The sequence below is a fragment of the Balaenoptera musculus genome, chromosome 6, assembly GCF_009873245.2.
Source record: "Balaenoptera musculus isolate JJ_BM4_2016_0621 chromosome 6, mBalMus1.pri.v3, whole genome shotgun sequence".
NCBI lineage: Eukaryota > Metazoa > Chordata > Mammalia > Artiodactyla > Balaenopteridae > Balaenoptera > Balaenoptera musculus.
In genome coordinates, this window is record NC_045790.1 from 68,974,010 (window position 1) to 69,000,956 (window position 26,947).

The following is a 26,947-nucleotide window of genomic DNA, read 5'->3' on the forward strand; positions in this document are numbered from 1 at the left end:
TACACTTTAAATATCTTACAATTTTGTCATTTGTATCTTAAGCTGAAAAAATACTAAAAATCGCAAAAATTTTTGAACTAGTTGCAAGATTTAATTTCTTCATTTATTTTTCCTTACAAATGATCCCCTGCTCTCCCTTCTAATTCTTGCTGCTTTGTGCCCTCCTGATACTAACCTCTGCTCAATGGTTCAAACTCCTTCATGATCCTTTTTTACTCCAGGACTCGGATGGTCTGATTTGACTAATGTGTTTGTGTCAGCATTAGAGCTGAGATGGGAATCATAATTTTCAGTGATATCACCATCATTTTTGTTAGTGCCCTTCTCTTGTTGGACCCACGTGGGTCTCCTTGTTCTGACTATCTCCTCTCTCTGCAGGCTCAGCAGCGGCCTTCTCAATGTGCCAGAGGTCCTGAAACATGGAGTGAAGATAGGGCTGGGTACAGGTTAGTAGTTTCCTATGAAGAACCATGGCAAAGTGGTTAAGTGCATAACTTTCAAATGTGACTAATTTTCAAGTAAGAGTTCTATGTTTTAAAAGACTTAGTTTTATTTTCTAGTAGTCATATCTAGAGCTAATAAAATAGTGAGGTTGGAAGCAGTAAAAAAAGTGTATGTGAAGGGAAAAGTTTTGATGACATTAACCTCTTGAAAGCCATTAACCATGTTTACTATTCAGACACGGGGCTATAAAGGATAAGTCCTTCTCAAGTGTTTTAGAGATTCTTTTTGAAAAGTCCTTGTTTTTTTGTTTGTTTGTTTTGTTCTTCCTGCTAAATGTCAATGGTTTGGATTTGTATGTTTTTGGTTTTCAATAACTGTGTCATCACAAATACTGTCTCAAAAGAAAATTATTCAACTTTGCCAGTAGTGAGCACAAATTCAGTCTATGCCATAACGGAGAACTCTAAGATATGTTAAAAAGCATGCTTTGCTTTTAAGCAGTTTTTAACAAAATGAGATTCTTATTCCCACAGGCAGTCTGATGTTTGCTAGGCTGAAGGACAGTCTAGGTGGTTGATGAATTAGTGATGTCTCCTTTTTTTTCACAGTACATTTGAATTGTTTTTCTTGAGTGTGTACAGTGCTGCTCACTTTAGAAGTGTCAGTCAGGCCCAAATGTTTAGGCATCCGCTGTGAACCTTTTTTTTTAATCACTGTGTGTGAATGAACTAAAACAAAAATTTTTTTTAATGGCTGTGGGGCACAAGGTCTTATTTTTCATTCTTGATGCGTTTGTCTTCCTGATATGTAAGAGCACCAGAATGTTTGCATATTGACAATAATGGTTTTTATCATTCTCTGCAATAACTCAAGTCTCAGTTAATTTTTATACCAAGCAATATTGGTAAGACATACAATAATACAAAATGATTTATCTATAATTGGAAAGAGGTGTGCTAGATTAGAAGCTTTTCTTAATTTTACATGAATCAAAGCAATTAAAGTTCTTAAAATTTTGAATTTAAGCCTTGAATCATGGAGATTGTGTAGTACCTGGATATAGTCTCAGGTATTATGGCAGGAAACCAGTTATTTTTAACTTCACAGAAAAGCTTTAATGAATAAGAAAAAAGTGGCCAAGAGTTTTTGTCAATTAATGGAAAATTTGGTAGAAATGCAAAAATCAGATGTACTGCTTTCAAATTTTCTAGGATTTTGGTCTCCATGATTTAAGTTCATCACATGATTTCCAGTTCTTGATTTTGGGTTGTATAGCGATGGTCTGAAGGTAAAGCATGTCACTTATTAGCTGTAAGACCTTGAGCAAATTACTTTAATTTTCTAAGGCTTCGTTTCCTAATTTCTATAACAAGAACAACAGTAATTATAATAATGTCTACGTTACAACCTTGTTTTGAGGCTTAAATGAAAAAAAAATGTGTGTGAGGTGGTTAGCACATACCTGGCATGTTGCAGTAGTTAATAGAGATAGATAGGCTTAAAAGGGAAAAAGTAACGTTGGTTTCCTGATTAAAGGTTTGATTAAATATGATATATTATCATATCAACTTGGAGAATGTTGTTGCATTTTACATAGTCTCTGTTGTAACAGCCATCCTATGCACCAGTATTACCTAAACATGACCTTTATGTATAAACTTGTCCTTCTGCTTTGGACTTCAGTAGATTATTTAACTTATACTGTGGACAGAGAGCAGGTCCAAGAATGGATTATTCACCATGTCTATAAGAAGTAGAGGCAGATCTGGACTTTCTCAAATACTAAATAGGAGAAACCCTCATGAAGCTTCACAAAAATATTGCAAAACAAGAGAAAGCAGTATCAAAAAGAATAAGAAGATGAACATACCTCTGAAAAGCATCTACTTCAGGATCCAGAATAAGAGTTCAGAAAATTGCTATCATCCTTAGAGTACAAGAAGACATGGCAGTATGAAAAGACCATGAGTTCTGATGGAAAAGGAAAATCTGAAAATGAAAGAAGAAAACTGAAAAAGAAAAGAAAAAAAGAATAAGAAGCATGTAGACCCTCATACGCTACTACAGGGAGATTAAATGGTACAACCAATGTAGAGAACTGTTTGGCAGTTTCTTATAAAGTTAAATATACATCAGTAATTCCATTTTGGGTATTTACCCTAGAGAAATGGACACACATATTTGCACAAATAGTTGTACAAGAATATTTATAATATCTTTATTCATAATAGCCCCAAACTGGAAATAGTCCAAACACCTTCCAACAGGAGAACAGATAGGCAAATGTGGCATATTTATACAATTAAATATTATTCAGCATTCTAAAAACAGAACAAAACATTGAAATATGCAGAATATGGATTAATCTCAAAAATATTTTGTTAAAAATACTGGAGAGGGTGTGAAGAAAAGGGAATGCTCCTACACTATTGGTGGGAATGTAAATTAGTGCAGCCACTATGGAAAACTGGAGCTTCCTCAACTAAAAACAGAGTTGCCATATAATCCAGCAATCCTACTCCTAGGCATATATTTGGACAAAACTATAATTCAAAAAGATACATGCACCCCTATGTTCACAGCAGCATTATTTACAGTAGCCAAGACATGGAAGCAACCTAAATGTCCATCAACAGAGGAATGGAAAAAGAAGATGTGGTATAGAAGATTTAGATGCCTAGAGGAGACAAGATGGCAGAATGGAAAGACTTGAGCTCACCTCCTCTCACGAAAACACCAAAATCACAACTGATTGCTGAACAACCATCGACAAAAAAGACTTGAACCTACCAAAAAAGATATTCTACATCCAAAGACAAAGAAGGAGCCACAACAAGATGGCACGACGGGTGCTTTCACCATATAATAAAATCTCATACTTGCCAGGTAGGTGACCTGCAAACTGGAAAATAATTATATCGCAGAGGTTCTCCCACAGGAGTGATAGTTCGGAGCCCCATGTCATGCTCCCCAGCCTGGGGGTCTGGCATCAGAAGGAGGAGCCCCCAGAGCATTTGGCTTTGAAGGCCAGTGGGGCTTGAATGCAGGAGCTCCACAGGACAAGGGGAAACAGACACTCCACTCTTGAGGAAGCACACAAGGTTTCACAGGAACTGGAACCCAGAGCAAAGCAGTGACTCCATAAGAGGCTGGGCCAGACCTATCTTCAAGTCTTGGAGGGTCTTCTGGGGAGGTAGGGGTTGGCTGTGGCTCACTCTGGGGGCAAGGACATTGGTGGCGGATGCCCCAGGGAATACTCATAGGCATTAACTCTCCTGGAGATAGCTGTTTTGGCACTGAGAACTGGCCTCACCCAACAGGTTGCAGGCTTCAGTGCTGGGATGCCTCAGGCCAAACAACTAACAGGGTGGGAACACAGCCCCACCCATCAGCAGACAGACTGCCTAAAGTCATCCTGAGCCAAAAGCTGCCTATAAACACACCCCTTGACATAGCCCTGCCCACTTGAGGGACAAGACCCAGCTCCACCCACCAGTGGGCAGGCACCAGTTCCTCCCACCAGGAAGCCAGCACAAGCCCCCAGACCAATCTCACCCACCACAGGGCACCCACGAGAACCAAGAAGAATTACAATCCTGCAGCCTGAGGAATGGAGATGGCAAACACAGAAAGTTAGACAAAATGAGACAGGAGAAAGAAGGAACAAGATAAAAACCCAGAAGAACTAAGTGAAGTTGAGATAGGCAATCTACATGAAAAAGAATTCATAGTAATGATAGTAAATGTGATTCAAGATCTTGGAAAAAGAATGGAGGCACAGACTCAGAGGATACAAGAAATGTTTAATAAAGAGCTAGAATCTTTAGAACAAACAGAGATGAACAATAAAATCACTGAAATGAAAAACATACTAGAAGGAATCAATAGCGGAATAAATTAGGCAGAAAAATGAATAAGTAAGCTGGAAGACAGATTGGTGGAAACCACTGCTGCAGAACAAAGAAAGAAGAATGAAAAGAAATGAGGACAGTCAAAGAGACCTCTGGGACAACATTAAACACACCAATATTTGCATTATAGGGGTCCCAGAAGGAGAGGAGAGAGAGAAAGGGCCTGAGAAAATACGTGAAGAGATAGTAGTCGAAAATGTCCCTAACATGGGAAGGAAACACTCACTCAAGTACAGGAAGCACAGAGTCCCATACAGGATAAACCCAAGGAGGAACACACCAAGACACATATTAATCAAACTGACAAAAATTAAAGACAAGGAGAAAACATTAAAAGCAACAAGGGAAAAGCAATAAGTAACCTTATGGGAGTTCCCTTGTATGTTATCAGCTGATTTTTCAGCAAAAACTGTGCAGGCCAGAAGGGAGTGACATGATATATTTAAAGTGATGAAAGGGAAAAACCTATAACCAAGAATACTCTACCTAGCATGGCTCTCATTCAAATTTGACAGAGAAATCAAAAGCTTTACAGACAAGCAAAAGCTAACAGAATTCAGGACCACCAAACCAGCTTTACAGCAAATGCTAAAGGAACTTTTCTAGGCAGAAAGAAAAGGCCACAACGAGAAACAAGAAGATTATGAAATGGGAAATCTCACCGGTAAAGGCAAACATACAGTAAACGTAGGAAATCATCCACACACAAATATATCAAAACCAGCAAACATGAGAAGAGGAGAGTACAAATGCAGGATATTGGAAATGCATTTGAAATTAAGAGACCAACAGCGTAAAACAAACTTGCATATGTATATAGACTAATCTATCAAAACCTCATGGTAACTGCAAACCAAAAATCTACAATAGATACACACACACACAAAAGAAAAGAGAATTCAAACACAACATTAAAGTTAGACATCAAATCACAAAACAAAAGAGGAAGGGAAGAAAAAAGACGTTCAAAAACAAACCCCAAACAATTAACAATGGCAATAAGTACATACATATCGATAATTACCTTAAATGTAAACGGATTAAATGCTCCAACCAAAACACATAGACTGGCAGAATAGATACAAAAATAAGACCCATATATATGCTATCTACAAGCAACCCATTTCAGATCTAGGGACACATACAGACTGAAAATGAGGGGATGGAAAAAGGTATCCCATGCAAATGGAAATCAAAAGAAAGCTGGAAGAGCAATACTCAGACAAAATAGACTTTAAAATAAAAACTGTTACAAGAGACAAAGAAGGACACTAAATAATGATAAAGGGATCAATCTAAGAAGATATAACAATTGTAAATATATATGCATCCAACATAGGAGCACCTCAATATATAAGGTAAATGCTAACAGCCATAAAAGGAGAAATTGACAGTAACAGGGTAATAATGGGGGCCTTTAACACCCCACTTTCATCAATGGACAGATCATCCAGAAATAAAATCAATAAGGAAATACAGGCCTTAAATGACACATAAGAGCAGATGGACTTAATTGATATTTATAAAGCATTCCATCCAAAGGCAGCAGAAAAAACACATTCTTCTGAAGTGCACATGCAACATTCTCCAGGATAGAACACATGCTGGGCCACAATGCAAACCTCAGTAAACTTAAGAAAACTGAAATCATACCAAGCATTTTCTCCAACCACAACACTATGAGATTAGAAATCAACTACAAGAAAAAAAATGGAAAAAACACAAACACGTGGAGGCTAAACTATATGTTACTAAACAACCGATGGATCACTGAAGAAATCAAAGAGGAAATCAAAAAATACCTAGAGACAAATGAAAATGAAAACACAACAATCCAAAACCTATGGGACACAGCAAAAGCAGTTCTAAGAGGAAAGTTTATAGCAATACAATCTTATCTCAGGAAACAAGAAAAATCTCAAATAAACAATCTAAACTTATACCTAAAGAACCGAGAGAAAGAAGAACAAAATCCAAAGTTAGTAGAAGGAAAGAAGTCATAAAGATCAGAGCAGAAATAAATGAAAGAGAAATGAAAAAAAGAAAAGATCAGTGAAACTAAAAGCTGGTTCCTTGGGGAAAATAAACAAAAGTGATAAACCTTTAGCCAGACTCATCAAGAAAAAAAGGGAGAGGGCTCAAAGCAATAAAATTAGAAATGAAAAAGGTGAAGTTACAATTGACACTGCAGAAATACAAAGGATCATAAGAGATTACCACAAGCAACTATATGCCAATGAAATGGAAACCCAGAAGAAATGGACTAATTCTTAGAAAGGTACAATCTTCCAAGACTGAACCAGAAAGAAATAGAAAATATGAAGAGACCAATCACAAGTACTGAAATTGAAACTGTGATGAAAAAGCTTCCAACAAACAAAAGTCCAGGACTAGATGGCTTCCAGGTGAATTCTGTCAAACATTTAGAGAAGAGTTAATAACTATCCTTTTGCAGAGGAAGGAACACTCCCAAACTCATTCTAGGAAGCCACCATCACCCTGATACAAAAACCAGCCAACGATACCATGAGAAAAGTGAATTACAGGCCAATATCACTGATGAACATATACTCAAAAATCCTCAACCAAATACTAGCAAACCAAATCCAACAATACATTAAAGGATGATACACCATGATCAACTAGGATTTATCCCAGGGCTGCAAGGAGTTTTCAATATCCGCAGATCAATCACTGTGATACACCCCATTAACACTGAAGAATAAAAACCATATGATCATCTCAATAGATGCGGAAAAAGCTTTTGACCAAATTCAACACCCATCTATGATAAGAACTCTCCAGAAAGTGGGCATAGAGGGAACCTACCTCAACATAATAAAGGCCATATATGACAAACCCACAGCTAACATCATACTCAGTGGGGAAAAGCTGAAACCATTTCCTCTATGATCAGGAACAAGACAAGGATGTCTGCAATCACCACTTTTATTCAACATAGTTTTAGAAGTCCTAGCCATGGCAATCAGAGAAGAAGAATAAAAGGTATCCAAATTGGAAAAGAAATAAAACTGTCATTGTTTGCATATGACATGATACTATACATAGAAAATCCTAAAGATGCCACAGAAAAGTACTAGAGCTCATCAATGAATTCAGTAAGGTTGCAGGATACAAAATTAATACACAGAAATCTGTTGCATTTCTATACACTAACAACGAAAGATCAGAAAGAGAAATTATGGAAACAATCCCATTTACCATTGCATAAGAAAGAATAAAATACCTAGGAATAAACGTATCTAAGGAGGTAAAAGACCTGTATTCTGAAAGCTATAAGATGCTGATGAAAGAAATAAAAGATAACACAGACAGAAAGATATTCCATGTTCTTGTATTGGAAGAATCAATATTGTCAAAATGACTGTACTACCCAAGGCAATCTACAGATTCAATGCAATCCCTATTAAATTACCAATAACATTTTTCACAGAAATAGAACAAAAAATTTTTAAATTTGTGTGGAAACACAAAAGACAACAGAGCCAAAGCAAACCTGAGAAAGAAAAACGGAGCTGGAGGAATCAGGCTCCCTGACTTCAGACTATACTACAAAGCTACAGTAATCAAAACAGTATGGTTCTGGCACAAAAACAGAAATATAGATCAATGGAACAGGATAGAAAGCCCAGAAATAAACCCATGCACCTATGGTCAATTAGTCTACTACAAAGGAGGCAAGAATATAGAATGGAGAAAAGACAGTCTCCTCAATAAGTGTTGCTGGGAAAACTGGACAGCTACACATAAAAGAATCAAATTAGAACATTCTCTAACTCCATACACAAAAATAAACTCAAAATGGATTAAAGACCTCAATGTAAGACCAGATACTATAAAATTCTTAGAGGAAAAACACAGGCAGAACACTCTTTGACATAAATTGCAGCAAGATCTTTTTGGATCCACCTCCTAGAGTAACGAAAATAAAACAAAAATAAACAAATGGGACCTAATGAAACTTAAAACCTTTTGCACAGCAAAGGAAACCATAAACAAAATGAAAAGACAACCCATAGAATGGGAGAAAAATATTTGCAAATGAATCTCAAAATAAACAAACAGCTCATGCAGCTCAATATCAAAAAAAACCCCACAACCCAATCAAAAAATGGGCAGGGGCTTCCCTGGTGGTGCAGTGGTTAAGAATCCGCCTGCCAATGCAGGGTACACGTGTTCGAGCCCTGGTCCGGGAAGATCCCACATGCCACGGAGCAACTAAGCCCATGCACCACAACTACTGAGCCTGTGCTCTAGAGCCTGCGAGCTACAACTACTGAGCCCGCGTGCTACAACTACTGAAGCCCACACGCCTAGAGCCCATGCTCCACAACAAGAGAAGCCACCACGATGAGAAACCCGCGCACCGCAATGAAGAGTAGCCCCCGCTCACCGCAACTAGAGAAAGCCCACGCGCAGCAACAAAGACCCAACGCAGCCAAAAACAAAAAAAAAGGGCAGAAGATCTAAATAGACATTTCTCCAGAGAAGACATACAGAGGGAATTCCCTGGAAGTCCACTGGTTAGGACTGAGCGCTTTCACTGCCATGGCCCAGGTTCAATCCCTGGTCAGGGAACCTGCAAGCTGCGTGGTACAGCTAAAAAAAAAAAAAAGAAGACATACAGAAGACCAAAAAGCACATGAAAAGATGCTCAACATCACTAGTTATTAGGGAAATTCAAATCAAAACTACAATGAGGTATCACTTTACATCAGTCAGAATGGCCATCATCAAAAAGTCTACAAACAATAAATGCTGCAGAGGGTGTGGAGAAAAGGGAACCCTCTTATACTGTTGGTGGGAATGTAAACTAGTACAACCATTGTGGAGAAGAGTATGGAGGATCCTTAAAAAACTAAAAATAGAACTACCATATGATTCAGGGATCCTACTCCTGGGCATGTATCCACAGAATAACATACTTTGAAAAGATACATGCACCCCAATGTTCATTGTAGCACTATAAACAATAGCAAAGACTTGGAAGCAACCTAAATGTCCACTGACAAAGGAATGGATAAAGAAGATGTGGTATATATATATACAAGGGAATATCATTCAGCCATTAAAACGAGTGAAATACTGCCATTGGCAGCAACATGGATGGACCTAGAGATTATCACACTAAGTGAAGTAAGTCAGACAGAGAAAAATATCATATGATATCACTTATATGTGGAATCTAAAAAATGATACAAATGAACTTATTTCCAAAACAGAAATATACCCACAGACATAGAAACCAAACTTATGGTTACCAAAGGGGATAGGGGGAGGAAGAAGTTAGGAATTTGGGATTAACAGATACATATTACTATATATAAAATAAACAAACAAGGATCTACTGTATAGCACAGGGAACTATATTCAACATCTTGTAATAATATATTCAATATCTTCTAATAACCTCCAATGGAAAAGAATCTGAAAAAGAATTTTTTATATATAACTTTTTAATAAAGTTTTATATATATAATTTATCACTTTGCTTTATACCTGAAACATGTAAATCAACTATACTTCAATAAAAAAAAATCCTTAAGCATTCCCTCCCATTACCAACAGTGTCAAGTCTAAATTCCTTAGGGAAGTAAAGATATCAGGCACCACCTGGTCCCTCCTGTCCTTCCCACTCATCTCTTCCTGTATCTACGGAACAGAAACAGACTCACAGACATAGAGAACAGACTTATGGTTGCCAAGGGGGAGGAAGTTTGGGGGAGGGATGGATTGGGAGTTTGGGATTAGCAGATGCAAACTATTATATATAGGATGAATAAACAACAAGGTCCTACTGTATAGCACAGGGGACTATGTTCAATATCCTGTGATAAACCATAATGTAAAAGAATATGAAAAACAATATATATATAATATAGTTTATATATATATATATATATATATATATATATATATATAACTAAATTACTTTGCTCTACAGCAGAAACTAACACAACAAATGTAAATCAACTATACTTCAATAAAATAAATTTTAAAAAGGGGTCCAATCAAGACGGCAGAGCAGAAGGACGTGGAGCTCACCTCCTCCCACAAATACAGCAAACAATTCTCACAGAATACCTACTGAACGCTGGCAGAAGACCTCAGATAACAGAAAACTATCTGAGAAATTTCTCCACCTTAACTGGGTAGGATGAAAGAAGAAGGGAAAAAAGGAAGTGGGCTGGGACCTGTGCCCCTGGGAGGGAGGTGAAAAAGAGGAAAGGTTCCTGCACCCCAGGAAGCTGTCTCTCTGGTGGGGAGATAAGCCCTCTCTCTGGTGGGGGACAGAAAGCAAGCTTCAGAGGCTTGGAGGAAAGCACAGCATTCGGTTTGTGGCTGGCAGAACAGAGAGAGAGCTTCCCAGAAGGTCTGTGCCACTGCCCTGCACACCCCAGCCTGAGACATGTGTCTGCTGTTGCAGGTGGGGGCTGGGTGCTGAAACTTGAGCTTTAGAGGACAGACCTAGGGAGAGACCTGGGGTTGGCTGTGGGGACACAGCCTGAAGGGGCTGAAGTATGGTATGGCCACAACCTGGGATGTACATAGAGAAGCCCAGGCCCACCATAGAAGTGAAGCACCATTAAGGGGCGCGTGAAGGGAGTGGCAGGGCCCACCATAGCAGCCTTTTTCTCCGTGCTCGCTCAGGTGGCACAGCACCGCCTCTGTGAGCTCTGGGAGCACGCAAGCCAGTGGGTTGCCTACACACAGAGGTGGGGCTGAAATCAGAGCTCAGCCCCAGGGGTTGCACAACTTAGGAAGCAGGACTGAAATCTCTCCCTGTGGCTGCACAATACACGGATTTATGCCACTGCCTTTGTAAACTCAGTGCCTGTGCGTCATCAGAGTGGATGGCGGGTCCTCCCATGGCTGGGATAGGTCTGGCCTTAGCAGCTGTGGGCTTTGTGGGCATGTTCATGTGGAGGCTGGGCCAGGCCAGGGTCTGGGCTGTCTCCACAGCTTCCATGGTGAGCCCAGGTGTGAGACTGCTGCAGTCCTGGTATCTGACTTCAGTGGATCCGCGCCTACAGATCTCTGCTGGTGGCTGTGTGATAACAATGCCTGAGCGACACCAGAGCCAATTGCTGGCATTCCCACGGTGGAGGCAGAGCCAAGGGCAGTGCTAACCTCAGTGTATTTTGTGAGCCTGTACAGCGGGTGACAGGTGACACACCAAAGTGCACTCCCAGGTGGACAGCTTCGGTGGAGGAATACTCAGTGGCTCCTCTCCCAGTGGGAGTGCTCCAACCCTGCTTACCTCACACCACAGCTCAGAAATGGATAAGGGGCTTCTACTCCAACAACTAGGGAGAAGACCCTGCCCCCACAAGGCTGTGACAACCACAGAGCAAAGAGGAGGCCCCACTCAACATCTAGTACTGGCTCTGATCACCGCAACACCAGTCACACCCCCCATCAAGAGGATAATGGCCAGCACACACTGAGGAAAGAGGCAGCAGGCATCCATATTAAAAATAGCACTTGTACCAAAAATATTAAACCTACACAGGCTAATTAGGGATGCTCCCACATAAAAATAGCCCTCCAAGACCACAGTAGATAATTGTTTCTCCTAAACTCATAGAGTAAGATAAACATAAGAAAAATGAAGAACCAGAGGAACCACTCCCAGTTAAAAGATCAAGAGAATTCCCCTGAAAGAACAATTAACCAGACCTCTCCAGCTTAACAGACACTGAATTCAAAAAGGAGAAAATCAAAATCCTGAAGGAATTTTAAAAGGCTATCAATAGAAAGGCAGATTACTGTAAAAGGGAAGTAGAAACTATAAAGAGGAGCCAAGAAAAATAAGAAAACTCATTTGTTGAGATGAAAGCTGAGCCAAAGGCAATGAATAGCAGATTGAATAATGCAGAAAAATGAGTAAGTGATCTGGAAGACAGAATAATGGAAATCACTCAAACAGAACAGCAGACAGAAAGCCAAATGAAACAAAAATGAAAGCAATATAAGAGACCTATGGAATAATATAAAACATGTCAATCTATGCATAATAGGGATTCCAGAAGAAGAAGAAAGAGAAAAGGGGATCGAAAGTGTATTTGAATAAATTATGGCTGAAAACTTCCCAAACCTAAAGAAGGAAACAGATATGCAGGTACAAGAAGCACAGGGCATCCCCAACAAGATGAAGTCAAACAGACTACACCATGACATATTATAATTAAAATGGCAAAAGTTAAAGATAAAGAGGGGGATTCTAAAGGCAGCAAGAGAAAAACAAAGAGTTAATTACAAAGAAACCCCCATAAGGCTATCAGCTGATTTCTCGACAAAAATGTTGCAGGCCAGAAGGGAGTGGCAAGATATATTCAAAGTCCTAAAAGGGAAAGATCTGCAAACTGGGTTACTCTACCCAGCAAGATTATCATTTAGAATAGAAGGAGAGACAAAGAATTTCTCAAGACAAGCAAAAGCTAAAAAAAACCCCACAGCAATACTAAACCTATCCTAAAAGAAATATTGAAAGGTCTTCTCTAAATAGAAAAGAAGCAAGAATCTATAGGAAAGAGAAAATCACAGCTGGAAATAAGTCACTTAAATAAGCCAGTATACAGATTAAAAAAAATCAAAAAATGTTTGTGAAAGTGATGATAACCACAATGAACAGTAAAAAGATAAACATGAAGATGTAAAAGAGGACATCAAAATCATAAAATGTAGAGTAGGAGAGTAAGAAAATGTAGATTCTTTTTTTTTTAGAATGTGTTTGATCCTATATGACTATCAGTCTAAAGCAAGTATATATAGGAAGGGGTTAACATACTTGAACAACGTGGTAACAATAAATAAAAAACATACAATAGATTCACAAAAACCAAAAAAAACAGAACACAAGTGTAATATAAAAGGAAATCATCAAACCATAAAAAGAAAAACAAAAAAAATTAAAACAAAAGGGACAAAGAAGATATACAAAATCAACTGGAAAACAAGGTTTAAAATAGCAATAAATATCTATCAATAATTATGTTAAATGTCAATGGATTAAATGCTCCAATCAAAAGACACAGAGTGGCAGATTAGATTAAAAAAACAAGTGCCTACAATATGCTGCTTACAAGAGACCCACTTTAGGGCAAAGAACACAATAGATAGAAAGTGAGGGAATGGAAAAAGATATTTCATCTTTTGGGGACTGCAATACTAATATCATACAAAACAGACTTTAAAACAAAGGCCATAAAGAAAAAGAAGGACACTACATAATGATAAAAGGATCAGTACAAGAAGAGGATATTACACTCATCAACATATATGCACCCTACATAGGAGCACCCAACTACATAAAACAAATAGTAACAGACATAAAGGGAGAAACTGATGGGAATCCAATAATAGTATGAGACTTTAACACCCTACTCACATCAATGGACAGATCTTCTAGACAGAAAATGAATAAGGCACATTGAGATCCTAAATGATACAACAGAATAGACTTAATTGATATCTTCAGGACATTACATCCAAAAAAAAAAACACACACAATACATATTCTTTTCAAGTGCACATGGAATAGTCTCTAGGATTTACCACATACTAGGACACAAAACAAGCCTCAATAAATTTAAGAGTGTAGAAATTATTTCAGGCATCTTTTCTGACCACAATGACATGAAACTAGGAATCAACCAGAGGAAAGAAATGAGAATAAAACGATTACATGGAGACTAAACAACATGCTACTAAAAAACCAGTGGGTCAACAATGAATACAAAGAGGAAATTAAAAAATACCTTGAGGCAAATGACAATGAAAACATAACCATATAAAATCTATGGGATGCTGCAAAAGCAGTTATTAGAGGGTAGTTCATAGCAATACAGACCTTCCTCAGAAAAATCTCAAATAAACAACCTAACTTACCACCTAAAATAACTAGAAAAAGAAGAACAAAAGCTAAAGTCAGCAGAAGGAAGGAAATAATAAAGATCAGAGAGGAAATAAATAGAGATTAAAACTTAGAAAAAAAAATCAATAAAACCAAGAACTGGTTCTTCAAAAGGGTAAATAAAATTGACAGACCTCTGGCCAGGCTCACCAAGAAGAAAAGGGAACCCAAATAAACAAAATAAGAAATGAAAAAGGAGAAGTAACATCCAATACCACAGAAATACAAAAAACCACAAGAGAATACTATGAATAATAATATGCCAACAAATTCAACAACCTAGAAGAATGGACTTGTTTCTAGAAACATACAGCCCACCAAAACGGAATAAAGAAGAAATAGATAATTTGAACACTGATCACTAGAAGTGAAATAGAATCTGTAATTTTTAAAAACTCCCTATAATACAAAAGTCCAGGACCAGATGGCTTCACAGGCGAAATATACCAAACATACAAAGAACTTATACCAATCCTTCTCAAACTCTTCCAAAAGATTGAAGAGGAGGGAACACTCTCAAAGACATTCTATGAAGCCACCATCACCCTGATAGCAAAACCAGACAAAGACACCACCAAAAAAGAAAATTACAGGCCAATATCTTTGATGAATATAGACGCAAAAATTCTCAGCAAAATATTAGCAAACCAAATCCAACAACACATAAAAGATATCATACACCACAACCAAGTTGTATTTATCCCAGGGTCACAAGGATGGTTCAACATACGCAAATCAATCAAAGTGATACACCACATCTACAAAAGTAAAGACAAAAATCACATGATGATCTCAATAGATGCAGAAAAAGCATTTGATAAAATTCAACATCCATTCATGATAAAAACTCTTACCAAAGTGGGTAGAGAGGGAACATATCTCAACATAATAAAAGCTATTTATGACAAACCCACAGCCAATGTAATACTCAATGGTGAAACACTGAAAGCTTTCCCACTAAAATCTGGAACAAGACAGGATGCCCTCTCTCACCACTTCTATTCAACATAGTATTGGAAGTCCTAGCCACAGCAGTCAGACAAGAAAAAGAAGTAAAAGGTATCCAAATTGTAAGGGAAGAGGTAAAATTGTCATTACATGCAGATGACAAGATATTATATATATAAAACCCTAAAGACTCCACACAAACACTAATAGAACTGATAAATTCAGCAAGGTAGCAGGATACAAGATTAACTTAAAGAAATCAGTTTTATTTCTTCATACTCAAAATAAGAGAAAGGGAATGTAAAAAAACAACCCCTTTTAAAATTCCATCAAAAAAATAAAATACTTAGGAATAAACCTGACCAAGAAGGTGAAAGACTTACATGCTGAGAACGATAAAACATTAATAAAGGAAATTGAAGATGATTCAAAGAAATGGAAAGATATCCCATGCTCTTGGATTGGAAGAATTAATATTGTTAAAATGGCCATACTACCCAAAGCAATCAACAGATTTAATGTGATCCCTATCAAATTACCCATGACATTTTTCACATAACTAAAACAAATAATCCTAAAATTTATATGGAACCATAAAAGACCCAGAATTGCCAAAGCAATCCTGAGGAAGAAGAATAAAAGAGGAGGCATAACCCTCCCAGACTTCAGACAATACTACAAAGTTACAGTAATCAAAACAGCATGGTATTGGCACAAAAACAGACGTGTATCAATGGAACAGAAAAGAGAGCACAGAAATAAACCCACACACCTGCAGTCAATTAATCTTTGACAGAGGGGGCAAGAATATACAATGGAACAAATACAGTCTCTTCACCAAGTAGTATTGGGAAAGTTGGACAGCCACATGTAACCCAATGAAGTTAGAACACACCCTTACACCATACACAAAAAAAACCTCAAACTGGCTTAAAGACTTAAATATAAGACATGACACCATAAAACTTCTAGAAGAGAACATAGGCAAAACATTCTCTGACATAAGTTGTACCAATGTTTTCTTAGGTCAGTCAATAGAAATAGAAAGCAAATATTAATAGAAATAAAAACAAGGCCAATAAAAATAAAAGCAAGGCAATAGAAATAAAAGCAAAATAAAAATAAAAGCAAAAATAAACAAATAGGACCTAATCAAACTCACAAGCTTTTGTACAGCAATGGAAACCATCAACACAGTGAAAAGACAACCTATGGACTGGGAGAAAACATTTGCAAATGATGCTCCCAACAAGGGCTTAATTTCCAAAATATATAAACAGCTCATACAACTCAACAACACACAGACAAAAACAAACAACCCAATCAAAAAATGGGCAGAAGACCTTAATAGACATTTCTCCAAAGAAGACATACAGATGACCAACAGGCACATGAAAAGATACTCAACATCACTAATTATTAGAGAAATGCAAACCAAAACTACAATGAGGTACCACCTCACACCAGTTAGAATGGGCATCATCAGAAAATCTACAAACAACAAATGCTGGAGAGGGTGTGGAGAAAAGGGAACCCTCCTTCACTATTGGTAGGGATGTAAAGTGCAGCCACTATGGAGAACAGTATGGAGGTTTCTCAAAAAACTAAAAATAGAGTTGCCATATGATCCAGCAGTCCCACTCCTGGGCATATATCCAGGTAAAACTATAATTCGAAAAGATACATGCACCTCTATGTTCATAGCGGTGCTGTTTACAATAGCCAAGACATGGAAGCAACCTAAAAGTCCATCAACAGATGAATGGATAAAGAAGATGTGGTACATATATACAATGGAATACAATTCAGCCATAAAAAAGACTGAAATAATGCCATTTGGCATTACCTAGAGATTATCATACCAAGTGAAGTAAGTCAGAAGGAGAAAGACAAATACCATATGATACCACTTACGTGTGGAATCTAAAATATGATACAAATGAACCTATCTACAAAACAGAAACAGACTCACAGACATAGAGAACAGACTTGTGGTTGCTGAGGAGGGTGGGAGGGAGAGGGATGGACTGGGAGTTTGGGGTTAGTAGATGCAAACTATTACATTTAGAATGGATAAACAACAAGGTTGTAGTGTATAGCACAGGGAACTCTATTCAATATCCTGTGATAAACCATAATAGAAAAGAATATGAAAAACAATGTATATATGTGTGTAAACTGAATTACTTTGCTGTATAGCAGAAATTAACACAACATTGTAAATCAACTATACTTCAATAAAATAATTTTTTAAATTAATTAATTTAAAATTAATTTTGTTAAGTGAAAAAAGCCAGGCACAAAAGAGCACACAACTGTATGGTTTGTTCCCTATGTATGAAATCCAGGGATCAACAGAGCTAACCTACATTGACAGAAATCAGAAAGTGGTTGCCAAGGCTTGGGGGTGGGTGTGGGGAGGGGAATTGACTGGAAAGGGCCATAAGGGACCTTGCTGGAGTGATGGAAATGTTTAATATCTTGTTTTCTTGAAAGGTAGTTAAATGCCTATATACAATTGTTAACATTCATCAAACTGAACACAAGTTCTGTGCATTTTATAATATCTTAATTATCCTTCAGTTAAAAAACAAGAAACAAGCCATATAGAAAGCTATGAGATGTAGAATTATTGTTGCAGAAAATTAAATCAGTGGTGTGGAGAACAAAGTTGACCAAAGATCAAAGGGGGTGTTTGAGCATGATCCACACAGAGGGCAGAGAGCACAGCACCAGCACACGGGATTTTCCTGACCAAGGTTCCAGAACTAATGGAACAGAAGCAATAATAAGAGCTCTGAAGGATAAATCTTTTCTGAAGTTAAGAAAGAACCAAGTATCATATTGCAAGAACTTACCCTGTTCTAGGCTAAACCATAATTGAACTCATTATGGCAAAATATTTGAATTATAAAGAAAAAGAAAAAAAGTTCTAAAACATTGAGGCAGGGGGAAAAGTCAGTTATCAATAAAACAAAAACCAATTTGGTTGCAGTTGTTTTTGTTGGCCCACAAAATATCAAGAACAGGAGTTTGGAGACAAAGTGGTTGTTATTCAAGAATATTATACTGGACCACATTCCCCCTCATGTGTGAAGGCAACAAAATTCTCAGATGTACAAAGGTTTGGAAAATATTCTCCCCATGAACCCTTTGAAGAAATTAGTTGAAAATATTTATCATTCAATGAGTGATGAGGCAAAATGAAGGGTCATGGTATAGAGGAGTAATGGTACAACAGAATGTCAGGGAAAGCTAAAATCATTTAAAACAGGAATAAGAAAAAAAATTGTAAAGGAGTTTAAAAAATGATAGTAAAACTCAATGTATTTCAAGAGAGAATACACACAATGTTAAAAGTAATATCCTTTTTAAAAAACTATCAGACTATGAGTCAAACTGCTCTAAAAACAAAGTCTTAATAAACAACAACAAAACATTTAAATAAATCAAAAGGGCAACATAAATCAAGAAGGTGTTTCCCTCTGTTTGGGCAGAGGTTCCTGGGACCTGAATATATGATGCTTTTTAAAAAAAATTTTTTATTGGAGTATAGTTGATTTATAATGTTGTGCTGGTTTCAGGTGTACAGCAAAGTGAATTAGTTATACATATATCCACTTTTTCAGATTCTTTTCCCATATAGGCTATTAGAGCATTGAGTAGAGTTCCCTTTGCTGTACAGTAGGTCCTTATTAGTTATCTATTTTATATATAGTAGTGTGTATGTATGATGCTATTTTCGAAACTGCATGTCAGGTCCTTCCGTTTTGGTATTTTCCCTGTATCATTTGAACGTCTTCAATATTTTATCATAAAATTTTAAAATAATATACGGGCTGCAAGAAGAACCTTCCGAGTACTAAAAATTATTCTACTTTCTGATTTTCTTAACGGAAACTGAGAAGTTGTAGTTTATGTGTAAGGTTGAGAGGATGAAGATATATTTGGCAAGTGGGAGCAAAATTATAAGTGTATAAAATTCTTTGTCTCAGAAAAAAAAAAGACATAACAAATTACCAAAAAAACAGTAACCTGAAAAAAAAAAATGGAACGAGTTTATATCAACAAGACCTACAAATTCATCAAAACAACATATATGGAGCCAGGATTCCACTTTCTAGGGACAAATTCCTATCCTTCTAACTTACTTCAGTTAATCCCAAAGCAACATTCTTTGATGAACTTGTAGACTCCAATCCAATGTTTACATGCTTTTTCACAATCCATTATCCCCTTCCTAATTTACGTATCTTAGATGCCAGAGTACTCACTATAATCATTCCCTTGGAACTTCCTCGTTTCTCATGTCCCTCTTGTTTTCTTTGTATTCACTTTCAAAAAGCCCAACCCCCTTGGTTGTCTCAACTATTCCCCTTCTCAGTGTTTACAGCTGAGCAGCTGGATGTTGCTGGAAAAAAATTTTCTAGTGGTTTCATTTTAAATGTTGCTCTCAAATCCTAAGTGGCCCTTAGCCCTACCCAAATAGACAATTATGTTCCTCTAATATGTCCCCATATTCCAAGACAGACTTATCTCATTTCTTCCTAAACTTTTAATCCCAAATCATACCCTCCTCACTTCCAGCTAATGGCCTTATCTCATAAATCTTTGAGAAAATAGAAACAATCAAAAGCCCTACCTATTTCTCTCTCTCTCTCCCTCCCTCCCTCCCTCTCTCTCTCTCTCTCTCCCCCCTCCCTCCCTCTCTCTCTCCCCCTCCCCCTCTCTCCCTCCCTCCCTCTCTCTCTCTCTCTCTCTCTCTCTCTCTCTCTCTCTCTCTCATTTTCTCACTTTCTCACTTTACTTCTAAGCCGTGTGCCTAACAGGGCCATGGTGCTCCAGCCAGCTGTCCGGCCTGGGCCTCTGAGGTGGGAGAGCTGAGTTCAGCACACTGGACCACCAGAGGCCTCCCAGCTCCACGTAATATCAATTGACGAGAGCTCTCCCAGAGAGCTCCGTCTCCATGTTAAGACCCAGCTCCAACCAGCAAGCTCCAGTGCTGGACACTCCATGCAAAACAACTAGTAAGACAGGAACACAACCCCACACATTACCATAGAGGCTGCCTAAAATCATAATAAGGTCACAGACACCCCAAAACACACCACTGGACGCGGTCCTGCCCACCAGAAAGGCAAGATCCAGCCTCATCGACTGGAACACAGGCACCAGTCCCCTCCACCAAGAAGCGTACACAACCCACAGAACCAACCTTACCAACTAGGGGCAGACACCAAAAACAACGGGAACTACGAACCTGCAGCCTGCGAAAAGAAGGCCCCAAACACAGTGAAGCAAAATGAGAAGACAGAGAAATACGCAGAAGATAAAGGAGCAAAGTAGAAACCCACGAGACCAAACAAATGAAGAGGAAATAGGCAGTCTACCTGAAAAAGAATTCAGAGTAATGACAGTAAAGATGATCCAAAATCTTGTAAATAGAATGGAGAAAATACAAGAAACGTTTAACAAGAACCTAGAAGAACTAAAGAACAAACAAACAGTGATGAACAACACAATAAATGAAATTAAAAATTCCCTAGAAGGAATCAATAGCAGAATAACTGAGGAAGAAGAACGGATATGTGACCTGGAAGATAAAATAGTGGAAATAACTATAACTACCACAGAGCAAAATAAAGAAAAAAGAATGAAAAGAATTGTGGACAGTCTCAGAGACCTCTGGGACAACACTAAATGCACCAACATTTGAATTCTAGGGGTCCCAGAAAAAGAGGAGAAAAAGAAAGGGACAGAGAAAATATATGAAAAGATTATAGTTGAAAACTTCCCTAATATGGGAAAAGAAATAGTCAAAAAACTCCAGGAAGTGCAGAGAGTCCCATACAGGATAAATCCAAGGAGAAACATGCCAAGACACATATTAGTCAAACTATCAAAAATTAAATATAAAGAAAAAATATTAAAAGGAGCAAGGGAAAAGCAACAAATAATATACAAGGGAATCCCCATAAGGTTAACAGCTGATTTTTCAGAAACTCTGCAAGCCAGAAGGGAGTGGCAAGACATATTTAAAGTGATGAAAGGGGAAAACCTAAAACCAATATTACCCAGAAAGGATCTCATTCAGATTCGATGGAGAAATTACAACTTTTACAGACAAGCAAAAGCTAAGAGAATTCAGCAGCACCAAACCAGCTTTACAACAAATGCTAAAGCAACTTCTCTAGGCAGGAAACACAAGAGAAGGAAAAGACCTGCAAAAACAAACCCAAAACAATTACGAAAGTGGTAATAGGAACATACATATTGATAATTACCATAAATGTAAGTGGATTAAATGCTCCAAGCAAAAGACACAGACTGGCTGAATGGATACAAAAACAAGACCCATATATATGCTGTCTACAAGAGACCCACTTCAGACCTAGGGACACATACACACTGCAAATGAGGGGATGGAAAAAGATATTCCATGCAAATGGAAATCAAAAGAAAGCTGAAGTAGCAATTCTCATAACAGACAAAATAGACTTCAAAATAAAGACAATTACAAGAGACAAAGAAGAACACTATATAATGATCAAAAGATCAATCCAGGAAGAAGATATAACAATGGTAAATATTTATGCACCCAACATAGGAGCACCTCAATACATAAGGCAAATGCTAACAGCCATAAAAGGGGAAATCAACAGTAACCCAATCATAATTGGGGACTTTAACACCCCACTTTCACCAATGAACAGATCATCCAAGATGAAAATAAATAAGGAAACACAAGCTTTTAATGACACATTAAACAAGATGGACTTAATTGATATTTATAGGACATTCCATCCCAAAACAACAGAATACACTTTATTCTCAAGTGCTCATGGAACATTCTCCAGGATAGATCATATCTTGGGTCTCAAATTAAGCCTTGGTAAATTTAAGAAAATTGAAATAGTATCAAGTATCTTTTCCGACCACAATGCTATGAGACTAGATATCAATTACAGGAAAAATCTGTAAAAAATACAAACACATGGAGGCTAAACAATACACTAGTAAATAACCAAGTGATCACTGAATAAACCAAAGAGGAAATCAAAAAAAAACCTAGAAACAAATGACAATGAAACACAACGACCCAAAACCTATGGGATGCAGCAAAAGCAGTTCTAAGAGGGAAGTTTTTAGCAATATATTCCTACCTTAAGAGACAAGAAAAATCTCAAATAAACAACCTAACCTTACACCTAAAGCAATTAGAGAAAGAGGAACAAAAGAAAACCCAAAGTTAGCAGAAAGAAAAAAATCATAAAGATCATATCAGAAATAAATGAAAAAGAAAGAAGGAAACACTAGCAAAAATCAATAAATGAAAAGCTGGTTCTTTGAGAAGATAAACAAAATTGATAAACCATTAGTCATACTCATCAAGAATAAAAGGGAGAAGACTCAAATCAACAGAACAAGAAATGAAAAAGCAGGAGCAACAACTGACACTGCAGAAATACAAAGGATCATGAGAGATTACTACAAGCAACTATATGCCAATAAAGTGGACAACCTGGAAGAAATGGACAATTTCTTAGAAAAGCACAACCTTCAGAGACTGAACCAGGAAGAAATAGAAAATATAAACAGACCAATCATAAGCACTGAAATTGAAACTGTGATTAAAAATCTTCCAACAAACAAAAGCCCAGGACCAGATGGCTTCACAGGCGAATTCTATCAAACATTTAGAGAAGAGCTAACACCTATCCTTCTCAAACTCTTCCAAAATATAGCAGTGGGAGGAAACTCTTAAACTCATTCTACGAGGCCACCATCACCCTGATACCAAAACCAGACAAAGATGTCAAAAGAAAGAAAACTACAGGCCAATATCACTGATGAACATAGATGCAAAAATCCTCAACAAAATACTAGCAAACGGAATCCAGCAGCACATTACAAGGATCATACACCATGATCAAGTGGGGTTTATCCCAGGATTGCAAGGATTCTTCAATATACGCAAATCAATCAATGTAATACACCGTATTAACAAATTGAAGGAGAAAAACCATATGATCATCTCAATAGATGCAGAAAAAGCTTTCAACAAAATTCAACACCCATTTATGATAAAAATCCTCCAGAAAGTAGGCATAGAGGGAACTTACCTCAACATAATAAAGGCCATATATGACAAACCCACAGCCAAAATCGTTCTCAATGGTGAAAAACTGAAACCATGTCCACTAAGATCAGGAACAAGACAAGGTTGCCCACTCTCACCACTGTTTTTCAACATAGTTTTGGAAGTTTTAGCCACAGCAATCAGAGAAGAAAAAGAAATAAAAGGAATCCAAATCAGAAAAGGAGGAGTAAAGCTGTCACTGTTTGCAGATGACATGATATTATACATAGAGAATCCTAAAGATGCTACCAGAAAACTACTAGAGCTAATCCATGAATTTGGTAAAGTAGCAGGATACAAAATTAATGCACAGAAATCTGTTGCATTCCTATACACTAATGATGAAAACTCTGAAAAAGAATTAAGGAAACACTCCCATTTACCATTGCAACAAAAAGAATAAAGTACCTAGGAATAAACCTACCTAGGCAGACAAAAGGCCTGTATGCAGAAAACTATAAGACACTGATGAAAGAAATTAAAGATGATACAAACAGATGGAGAGATATACCAAGTTCCTGGATTGCAAGAATAAACATTGTGAAAATGACTATAGTACCCAAAGCAATCTACAGATTCAATGCAATCCCTATCAAATTACCAATGGCATTTTTCACAGAACTAGAACAAAAAATTTCACAATTTGTATGGAAACACAAAAGACCCAAATAGCCAAAGCAATCTTGAGAAACAAATCAGAGCTGGAGGAATTAGGCTCCCTGACTTCAGACTATACTACAAAGCTACAGTGATCAAGACAGTATGGTACTGGCACAAAAACAGAAATATAGATCAATGGAACAGGATAGAAAGATAAATCCCCACACATGTGGTCACCTTATCTTTGATAAAGGAGAATATACAATGGAGAAAAGACGGTCTCTTCAATAAGTGGTGCTAGGAAAAGTGGACAGCTACATGTAAAAGAAGGAAATTAGACCACTCCCTAACACCATACACAAAAATAAACTCAAAATGGATGAAAGACCTAAATGTAAGGCCAGACACTATAAAACTCTTAGAGGAAAACATAGGCAGAACACTCTATGACATAAATCACAGCAAGATCCTTTATGACCCACCTCCTAGAGAAATGGAAATAAAAACAAAAATAAACAAATGGGACCTAATGAAACTTAAACGCTTTTACACAGCAAAGGAAACCATAAGCAAGACGAAAAGACAAACCTCTCAATGGGAGAAAATATTTGCAAAGGAAGCAACTGACAAGGGATTAATCTCCAAAATATACAAGCAGCTCATGCATTTCAATATCAAAAAAAACAAACAACCCAATCCAAAAATGGGCAGAAGACCTAAATAGACATTTCTCCAAAGAAGATATACAGATTGCCAAAAAACACATGAAAGGATGCTCAACATCACTAATCATTAAAGAAATGCAAATCAAAACCACAATGAGGTATCATCACCTCACACTGGTCATAATGGCCATCATCAAAAAATCTACAAACCATAAATGCTGGAGAAGGTGTGGAGAAAAGTAAACCCTCTTACACTGTTGGTGGGAATGTAAATTGATACAGCCACTATGGAGAACAGTATGGAGGTTCCTTAAAAAACTAAAAATAGAACTACCATATGACCCAGCAATCCCACTATTGGGCATATACCCTGAGAAAACCATAATTCAAAAAGAATCATGTACCACAACGTTCATTGCAACACTATTTACAATAGCCAGGACATGGAAGCAACCTAAGTGTCCAGCGACAGATGAATGGCTAAAGAAGATGTGACACATGGAATATTACTCAGCCATAAAAAGAAATGAAATTGAGTTATTTGTAGTGAGGTGGATGGACCTAGAGTCTGTCATACAGTGTGAAGTAAGTCAGAAAGAGAAAAACAAATACCGTTTGCTAACACATATATATGGAATCTAAAAAGAAAAAAAAATGGTTCTGAAGAACCTAGGGGCAGGACAGGAATAAAGATGCAGATTTAGAGAATGGACTTGAGGACATGGAGAGGGGGAAGGGTAAGCTGGGACAAAGTGAGAGAGTAGCATTGATATATATACACTACCAAGTGTAAAATAGATAGCTAGTGGGAAACAGCTGCATGGCACAGGGAGATCAGCTCGGTGCTCTGTGACCACCTAGAGGGGTAGGATAAGGAGGGTGGGAGGGAGGCTCAAGAGGGAGGGGATATGGGGATATGTGTGTGCATATAGCTGATTTACTTTGTTGTACAGCAGAAACTAATACAACATTGTATAGCAATTGTACTCCAATAAAGATGTTGGAAAAAAAATTACTGTAGAAAATAAAATTTGTTTATTTACCTATTTGAAAATAAATAAATGGGCTTTCTACCTCCATTTTCTTTATCACTAACTGAACACAGTTTATAGTTAATATTTGCTTGTTTATGTCTCTTTTCCTTATCCTCCACTAGATAGTAAGCTCATGTGGAACCTGTAACTTTCATTTATGAGTGCTTAAATAAATCAGGCACATAGAAGGTGCTTAGTAAATCTGTCAGTAAATGGATGAACGCATAAGATGAACACATACATATAAAATTACTTCCTTTTATTTTTCTGTTGCCCTCTTGCTCAAGTTTTTACTCTTATACAGTTTTCTTAGCTTCTTCTTGTAATAAATAATGTCCCTATATTGACTCTGGCAAGGAAGTGATAGTGCCACTCTTTTTCATGATAGTAGAGGTGGCATGGGGTTAGGGAACAGATTTTCTGAGAAAAAGCACCCATTTTCTTCCCTCCACCATTCTCCCATGCAATTTCTACCCTTTGGTCCTCATTCCCCAGCACTTATATTATTTAAGTGGATTTTCTCAGCAACTGTTAAGATAAATGATGTTATTTCTGTTTTCTGAGAAAATTGAGGGTCATAAGTACTGAGTAACAATCAAAGGTCAACAAAGCAAAAAACAGTCCAAATCCACAGTTTAAAACCAGGTCGGTAAAATGTGGAAGTTCACCGTTTCTTTTTCCACCCTATCACTCTGCCTCTTGTTACAGATAAAGCGGGGATTCTGCCTACATTACATGTGCTGTAGAGGGAAGAAGAAGCCTCCCGGGCTTTAGCTCACTGGGCAGGGCAGGGATCGGGAAGTTAGTATCATGCTGGAAATTCTTCGAAGAAAAGCTTTACTCTTACACATATGGTTCTGACTAAATATCATCGTTTGTGTGGTCCAGGGTTCATTCTTTCATCTGCCCAGTATTGTTCCGTGTTGGAAGCTACTTCATTAACAACATCCAGAAGAACATAGGATGATTAAGTCATCTTATAATTCAGCAACATAAGACGGCTCTCAAAATTTTCTCAATAAATTACATAGCATTATTTCCTAATCTATCCTTATTCTTTCTAAATGGATAGTTCTGGTTAGATACGAAGGAAAAGACTACTTTCTGTCATATTTTATAACACCTGTTTTTATAACTGCAAGTATTTAAATCTTCCATGTTCACACCATCCTAACAGCATTGCTTTTGTTTTTCTGTTTCCTTCCACTCTTCACCTACATATTTTGAAATATATATTTAATCTTTACATATTTCCATACCATGCAGTG

General features: G+C 37.3%; 1 protein-coding gene across 1 annotated transcript in view; it reads left to right on the plus strand.

Moving 5' to 3' along the window:
* Positions 1–26,947, plus strand: part of GDA (guanine deaminase) — a 122,760-nt gene that overhangs the window by 81,972 nt on the left and 13,841 nt on the right. The window contains exon 10 of the mRNA XM_036855917.1: positions 379–446. Within this exon, the coding sequence (XP_036711812.1) occupies positions 379–446 (68 nt within the window). The remainder of the gene's footprint in view (positions 1–378; positions 447–26,947) is intronic.